An 8,086-nucleotide genomic window follows, 5' to 3' on the forward strand; every position below is an offset into this window, starting at 1 on the left:
TAGGGCATGCACCTCTTTGGGGGGCCGCTGTTCTGCCTGGCACAGGAAGACTACAAAGATAGGCCTTAAAGACACTTCTCCACTTTGCTCTATGGGCAAGCCCCCAACACACACACACAGGCTGGAAGCCCATCCTGCCTGCCTGGAACTGAAGGTCACACAGCACCCCCAAGAGAACACAAAGCTACTGAATAGACATGTGTACCTTAGCAGAGGGCCAGTGTTGTTCAGAGAGGTAGGGAGGAAAAAGCATTATTTTATCTTTAGACAAACATAGTTATATTATTGGAATGCTAAATATACATGAATTTTAAGATGAAATAAAAACCTTTCAAGAAATGTCACGCTTTGCCAGTGGGCTGCTATCGGCTCGTCCCTCTTCACGCCCCGCCCCGCCCCATCCTTGAGGATCCTTGAGGGTACGTTTCCTGCTTCTCTGCCTTTAGGGATATTTCTGGTAGGAAAAAGAGAGTCAAAGAAGAACTAATTTTAGCTAAATAAAAGGGCATACTCATTCTGGGCGTGAAATCCGTCCCTCAGAGGGATTTTGGAGAGCACGCAGGCTAACCCTCTTGGGTTTACCCCCAGTCTCGCGGGCACACAGTGGAGGCGGGAGCGGGCTGGCCCCTGACGCCTTCACCAGTGCCCACCGCAGGTGAGGCTGGCCCAGGTGAGGCCACCTTCCAGACTGCGTCATGGCCTATCTCTGGTAGTTCAGCCACCTTCGGACTTGCAGCTCTTCTCAGCCTTGTCTGCAACATGCGCCTGGTTTAATTTGGTTCTTCAGTGGCCCAGTGGGGTAGGTGGACTAGGTCTATGGTTCCATCCACCTGACAAACCAAGACTCGATGGATGGAAAGTGGGCTGAGACAGATGACTGCGTGGCAGGGGAAAAAGGGGAGCCACCAACGCTCCCTGCAGCCGGGGTGGGTGTGCCAGGCCCGAGGAGGAGATGCAGGCAGGACCGAGCTGGCTGCTACACCTGGGAAAAGTTCTTCATTCTCTGAGCCTTGGTTTGCTCATCCCTTTCCAAAGTGGGCATTCAAATAGCACCTGCCTCCTAGGGTGGGGCGGAGGAACCATTAGCACTAGAGCTAGAAAGACTTTAAGAATTGTTGTTTATTTTTATTGCATTTGGACCCTTGAAACTGGGGTTACATACCAGTTATTTGAATTGAGTCATCCTTAAAGGTATTTTTCTTGATCTTCTTTTTATTTGATGATTGTGTGTGTGTCTGTGTGTGACTTACCTGCCTTTAGAATCACAGAAACCAAGGGGTTCCAGGCAACAAATATGAGGAGTGGGCTACGAAGGAGGAGGGGACACCTACCCAGATTTGGGGAGCCTCTGGCTCCTCGGCAGGAAGAGTTTAGTGGGTCTTGTGCAGCCCACATCCTGCTTTTGTTCGGTGGAGTCTGGATTTGGGCGGCATGCCCTCCGCTATGGCTGTCCGTTCCGTTTTTGTCCATCTCTGTGGGGGTGGCCTGTTGAGGGTGTGAATGTAGGTCTCCATGTATAGTCTACAGGGGTTCCCCGCCCCGACCCCGGGCCTAGCATCTGGAAGAAGTTGTCATTTGCCCCGCTTCAGGCCGTCTAGTTTCACGCCAGGCTGTCCAGCCCCCAGCGCCCCTGCAGAGTCCATGGAAGGGCTTGGGATTCGCCACCATCTCCAAGCCTCCCGCTCTGTTCTGTGACTCTCATCCTTAGATACTTCCATGGCTCTCCTTCCTGTCCCCCACCCAACACCCCTTAAACTGCCCCAAGCCCTCCAACCACAGAGGAGAGCACACCCACACCTCTGGCAGGGAGTTGGGGGGCTTGCCCAGAAGCAGGGGTGACTGCTAACAAAGAATCTCTCCTACTCTCTGGGCTTCCATGAAATGATACAAGTCATGCAACATGGAAGGTGTGAGCCTGGAGCTTTTGCAAGAGCATGCATATGAAAAAACATTAAGATCCACCAAACCCACAGCCTTCCCTCTACCCCCGAATCTTCCAGTAAATTGCTTCTCTGGAAAAAACCAGGTCTCATGATTTTCATACCCTCCAGACATCCCCTTGTGCCCAGGGGATGCTCACACTTCACTTTGAGAAGCACAAACTCTTGACACTGGTCACAAGGTGCCCCCGGGAGGACTCCAGGCCAGCCTTATATCCTTCTCCCCAACCCCTGATCCCAGGCTCCAGCTACACTGGGTACTGGCCAGTCCCCTTCCCTCCCTGACTTTGCAACATCTTGCTCCCCTTACTCACTGCCTAGAATCGGAGCGGGTGTGGGCAGCAACCCTTCACTGCCTGGCTCTGGGTGGGATGTTTCTCCAGATCCTTCTGACAGTGGAAGGAGGCACCAAGTGAGAACTGTGGTTCTGGGCTGCTGTGCTGCCTTGGGGAGAGCCTTTGGCCTCTCTGGGAAGGGTTTAACTAGATCGTGATCTCTTGGACCCCTTCCAGCCCTAGCAGTCTGGAAGCACAGAACCAAGTGATCCATGCAACTTAGTTGTCATGGCAACTAAGACCCTATGGTCCACAAGTGGCAACGCTGGTTATCTGTCAGCAGGTGGCCAGGCAGTCAGCCATGAAATGTGGGTCCCTTGGTTCACTTCAAGAAACAGACATGGTGAACCCAATCACTGCCTAGGCCCTAGGACCAGCGAAGTATTAGTGTAGCCGTGATACTGGGTACCCGCTCCTGAACAGCACCGTGGGCCAGGTATTGTCCTTGGTGCTTTACACAGCATTCAGTCACTTATCCAGCCATTCCACAAATATGTATTAATTGCCATGCCATGCCCTGTGCCAGGAGCTGGGGACCCAGAAAGGAGCCAAATACAGTTGCTGCCCTCAAGTTATCCATGGCTAAAGGGGATGACAGACAAGGAAATGGACTAGTGCCATGACTGAGGGAAGCAAAGTGCCCTAGGCCCACAGAGGAGGGTGTGGCTACCAAGGCTTTATGGGACAGAGAAGGCTTCCAGACAGAGCAATGCCTGAGCCAGGGCATGAAGGGTGTGTGTAGGGAGTTATCCAGGCATAGGGTCGGGATGAGGGGATGGGCGTTCTGGACAGAGGATGAGCTTGCAGAAAGATGGAGAAAGAGAGAGAAGATGGGTGGGTGGGTGGATGAATGGATGGATGGATGGATGGATGGACAAACGGATGGATGGACAGAGGGATGGATGGACAGATGGATGGATGGGTGGACAGACGGATGGATGGGTGGACAGACGGATGGATAGCTGGCAGACTTAGTGAACTGGAGGTGGTTCTTTCTGACGGCTATGTAGGGGTGATGAGAATGTGGTTAGAGAAATGGGCAGGAATCAGTTGATAAAGAATCCTGAATGTTCTACTAAGGACTCAGAGTTTGGTCTGAAACTATAAGGAGCCGTGAAAGGTTTTACACAGTCAGGTTTGAATCTTAGAATGATCACCTTGTCTTCTCTGTGGAGAGCGGAGTGGCCAGGGAAGGAATAAAGGCAGGGATTCCAGTTGGGAGGCTGTTGTAGGTCACTGAATAGGGAATGATGGTGTGAGAATGGAGAGGTGGGCATGATTCAGGAGCCAGTGAGCAGACGGAACTGACGGGTCCTGGTTATTGCTTGCATGGGGGAGGTGAGGGCAGGAGGGAATGTAAGATGACTCCCAGGTTTCCTAGTGGGATGAGCGGGAGGTGATGACACCATTCTGTGAGACAAAGCACACAGCAGGAGGTAGGGGCTTATGGAAAGTTGGTGAGATCAGCCTGGGACATGTTGAGCTCAAGGTCCCTGGGGGATGTCCAAATGATGGTGTGCATTGGGCAGCTGGACAAGGTCTAGACTGGGTCAAGAGATTAGGGAGTCCACAGGTACACAGAAGAGGACATGAATGCCTGGGGACATGGATAAGTTTGTCCACGGAGAGTGGTGAGAGCAAAGAGCCAAGGGCAGGACCCTGTGCTCCACCAGCATTTAGGGAGGGGCAGAAGGATGGCGAGGTGATGTGAAGTCTGTCTGATCAGGAGAGACCAGGGAGTAGGAGGGGAACTGGGAGAGAGGTCTCATAGGAGCAAAAGGGTGACTTTCACGTTTATAAGCCCTACAACCATCGGGCAAAGGAGGTAAGATTATTCCTGTTTCAGATATGAGGAAACTGAAGCTCGAGGATCATAGATCCAAGATCGCACAGCTAGTCAGTGGTAGAGCCAGGATTTGAGTACAGGACTACAGGCCTGTCAGACTAAAATCCAGTGAACTGTTCGTACTGTCACATGCCCAGCAACACAGAACTTGGGAAAAAGGAGATGTTCAAGAAATGATGGATGGATGGATGGATGGATGGGTAGATAGAAGGGCGGAGGATGGCTCCTGTTAGCAGCGTGAAATGCTAAAGGAATTCAGCCAAAAAGCAGAAAAATCCTGGAATGTGCCTGGGAGCATGTCCACAGAGCGGAAACAGCTTAGAACTTTTTATAGCGTTGCAGACGTGGTGATGACAAAGGCTTGTCTTCCTCCAACGACACTGTTAAGGATCGTTTAAAGTCCTTTCAGAGCAAGTTTCCCCCCATTCTTGCTCACAAACGAAAGACGATTTTAGAATCCAGGCCTCTTTCATTTTGCTAAAGTACATGATGAGTAAGATGGCCTCCTAGTCAGCACTTTCCAATTTTGAAAGATGCTAAAAACTGATCTTTAAAGACATGTTTCTCTTTTCTATGCATCAAATGGCCTTGAGGCCTGCGGGAGAGGATGAGACGGGCAGAGGGGAGACAGTGCCACCTGGAAGGACTGGCCTTGCTGCAAAGGGCAGCAGGGGATTGGGGTGGCTGGCCTGCGGGAGTGTGACCTGGCTCAGGGGGCTCTCCTGACCTCTCTCTCCCTGTCCTATGTGGGGCAAAGCACGGCCTGGTCCCCGCCCCTCAGAAAGCAACCCAAAGCCTCTTGCCCTGTCCCAGGGGAGAATCGCAGGCAGACACTGGGTAAATGCTTGTCAGATGAATGAATAAAGGCGAGGACAGGGCTGCTGGACCACATACACCTATTAACCACTTTTAGATAATGACTGTAATCCCATTTACAGCACTTTCAGATGCAGCTCTTTCTTTGAAATAAAAATGTAGCCGGACAGATGCACGGAGACCAAGGTTGCCTAGTGGTTACCAGGGTCGGGAGGGAAGGGAAGGGGGAGTCATAGCTTAGGGAGCTTTGAGCTCTGCTCATGATGGTGGAGAATTTACGACCAATACTGGCGATAGTTGCACGGCATGAATAATGTAACTGATGCCACTAATTTGTACATGTGAAGAACATTAAACTGCCAAATGTCGTGTTATATATATTGTTACAATTACAAAAGGGTCCGGGAGAAGAGGATAAAAAGAATTAGCATTACCAGCTAGCATCACTGAGCACTTTTTACACACACTGTTTTTGCACTTTGTAAGAAGTATCTCCTTCAGTGCCTCCCACAAGTCTGTAAGGTAGATGCTGCCATTGTTCCCATCTTGCAGATGAGGAAGTCAAGGCTGAGCTGGGGAAGGGAGTTGCCTGAGGCCATTTGAGGCTTGTGGGTGGAGCTGAAACTTGACCAAAGCTCTCTCTGGCTCTGAAACCTTGGCCCTTAATTGAGAAGCTCTGAGGGACCTGGAAGCTCCTTTCCCTCCCCTTGCCTCAGTTCCTGTGTACGTCAAGTGAAGGATAACATCAGATGCCGTCTCACATCCTGCAATGTAGGGTCTGCCCTCGGTCCAGGAGAGCAGGGCCAGTTCCCAGGCCTCTCAGGGCAGTCACCTTCAGCCCCCAGCCTGTAAAGACCTGTCCCAGGGATCAGGGATGGCGGAGGGAAAGCTGTCCCCAGAGAAGGTCAGAGCATGCAAGCTGGGCTGGGCTGCCCTGTGCCCTACCCCTGTGCTCTGGGCAGAGCTCTTGGCTGGGAGCCTGGGACGCACCAGCCTTCTCTGCCCGTGGCCTCGAGCCCTCTAGGAGCACCGGTTGTTCATTCTCCTTCACGCACGTGTCCTTCTGTCCACAGGGAAATGACGTTCGGATCATCCTTGGCCAGTTCGACCAGAATATGGCGGCAAAAGTGTTCTGTTGTGTAAGTAAACCAGTCTTGTCTTTCGGGAGGGCTACGAAGTTTTCCCTGATCTTGCTTCTTGGTCTGTGGGTGGGATCAAAGTGGCTGGAAATCTGGGTGCTCAGAAGTGGAAGTGCTGTCTTCACTGTTGTTCCCTCCGTCCTGGGAGCCAAAACCCTGGGGCTCAAACAGTAGGGAGCCAGAGACCTCACTTTACCAAACCCCCCTAAGCCCTGTTGGCTAATTCTGAGTCCATCCAACTCAGCCATGCTTGGTGGATCCTACAGTGTCTGAGATGCCAGACACCAGGATGCGAGAAGGTGACTCAGCCCCTCCCTGCCCCTCCAGGGCTCAGAGTCTTAGCTTTAGAACTAACTATCAATTACTCGCTATCTGCCCCTTAATTTTCCTGCTGTGTGACAGGTGACACAGCGCTTTCTTGTGTCTTTTCTCCTTTAATCTTTTCAATAACCATGTGAAGAGAGTCTCATTATCCCAGTCTACAGATGGGGAAATGGAGGCCTAGGGCGGGGAGGCGCTTGCCCAGGGCCCTCTGCCAGTTTTCTCCATGTAATGTCCTAACGTATGTAAACGTAAGGGTTCTAACACAGGAACTAAGCCTGTTTCCGTTTTGATGGCCCTCCTCCTCCATGCCAGGTCAGGAGAGAAGTCACCAGGATGAGAGCCCAGTTAGTTCAGTCATTGTCTACCCAAGGAGACCTCCTCTTAGACTGAGGTCATTCTAGATACAGACTGCAGTGATGGGGCCACCAGCCTTCGCTCTCTGTGACCACGTTGTCAGCAACCTGGTAAGGTTATAAAAAGCAGGCTTGTAGGAGAAATCGTGAAACATGTTAGATGACAGGGCCTGGGTGCAAAGAACCGTAACAGTTAACAGGCTAGAATATTTGGTTAAATCCAAGAAGATTAAGTCTAATGGTCCAGAGGTAAGGTTATATTAGAGCCATCAAGCCGCCTAAGGTCCAGGGTGGCATAGGTGAGGGGTGCCGTGTGTTTAGAGCAAAGAGACTTGCGGATCTCAGTTGACTCCGACGTTGCCGTGGGTCACCCGTACGAGCAGCAGAGAGCCGAGAGGACGTCAGACTGCAGGTGCACACCAGAGAGGGGTGGAGAGACCCCGCCTGGGGTGGCCTGCACAGCTCCCGGTGCCCCTTTCAGGAGAGGTGCCCCATGGAGAAGCAGGAACTGAGAAGAGACCTGAATGGGGGGACAGTGGTGGCTGGAAGCCACATCACGTGGGAAGGCTCAGGAACCAAGTGGGAACAGCCACAGGTCGTCTCCAGGGATGAGATCTCAGGAGACCCTGGACGGAGCTGAAGAGCTCAGGGGCCAGCCTTCCCGGGCTTGAGTCCCTGCTCTGCTACCTAACAGCAGAGCCTGGCATGTGGTTTACTCTGTCTGAACCTCATTTTCTCACCTGCAAAGTGGGGATGATCACTGGGAAGATTAAATGAGTGAAAACAAATGAACGCCAGCAATCTCTTTTGTTTATGTAACGGAGGTCTCGGTCGTCTTAGGAAGGAGTGGGCCACCACTGGGCAGCTGGTTTACCACCCCATGGGTTTCCCAGGATCTATCTGGTTGAGCGTTCTGTGCGTCAGTTAAGGGTAATAAGAGTTCTTCCCGTACAGAAGTCAGAGGAGGAACATGAGAGAAATTGCAAATATGGAGCAAATACATTTTAACATTTAAGCATTTCAAACCCCATAAAAGCTTGTACCTTACTATCTAGGGTTCAGGGATAATCCATTTTAAAAAAGAAGTAACACCCAAATGGGAGAATCTGAGCCCTTTAGGGAAGAAACAGGGCTTCACACCCTCTGTCTTCCAGTGCCTTGCAAGGAGGTAGCTTATGGTCTGTGATTGATGTTGATCAAATGAGGGAAACAATTTCTGGGAAAAAAAATGAATGGATAAAAATGGCCCCTGGTGGGAGGAGAAGAATTAAGCTTTAAAAATCAGAACTCAAAACTATTTTTTAAAAAAAGAAAAAGAAGCTTCCTGACATGC

The 8,086-nt window shown here is 51.2% G+C and overlaps 1 protein-coding gene across 1 annotated transcript in view; it reads left to right on the forward strand.

Moving 5' to 3' along the window:
* The window catches only part of LOC103205072 (gamma-aminobutyric acid type B receptor subunit 2), a 272,285-nt gene that overhangs the window by 230,817 nt on the left and 33,382 nt on the right, over positions 1 to 8,086 (forward strand). The window contains exon 7 of the mRNA XM_007950339.2: positions 6,011 to 6,076. Within this exon, the coding sequence (XP_007948530.2) occupies positions 6,011 to 6,076 (66 nt within the window). The remainder of the gene's footprint in view (positions 1 to 6,010; positions 6,077 to 8,086) is intronic.

The sequence above is a fragment of the Orycteropus afer genome, unplaced genomic scaffold (genome assembly GCF_000298275.1).
Source record: "Orycteropus afer afer isolate SDZICR_OR568_19922 unplaced genomic scaffold, OryAfe1.0 scaffold00267, whole genome shotgun sequence".
In the NCBI taxonomy this organism is placed as follows: domain Eukaryota; kingdom Metazoa; phylum Chordata; class Mammalia; order Tubulidentata; family Orycteropodidae; genus Orycteropus; species Orycteropus afer.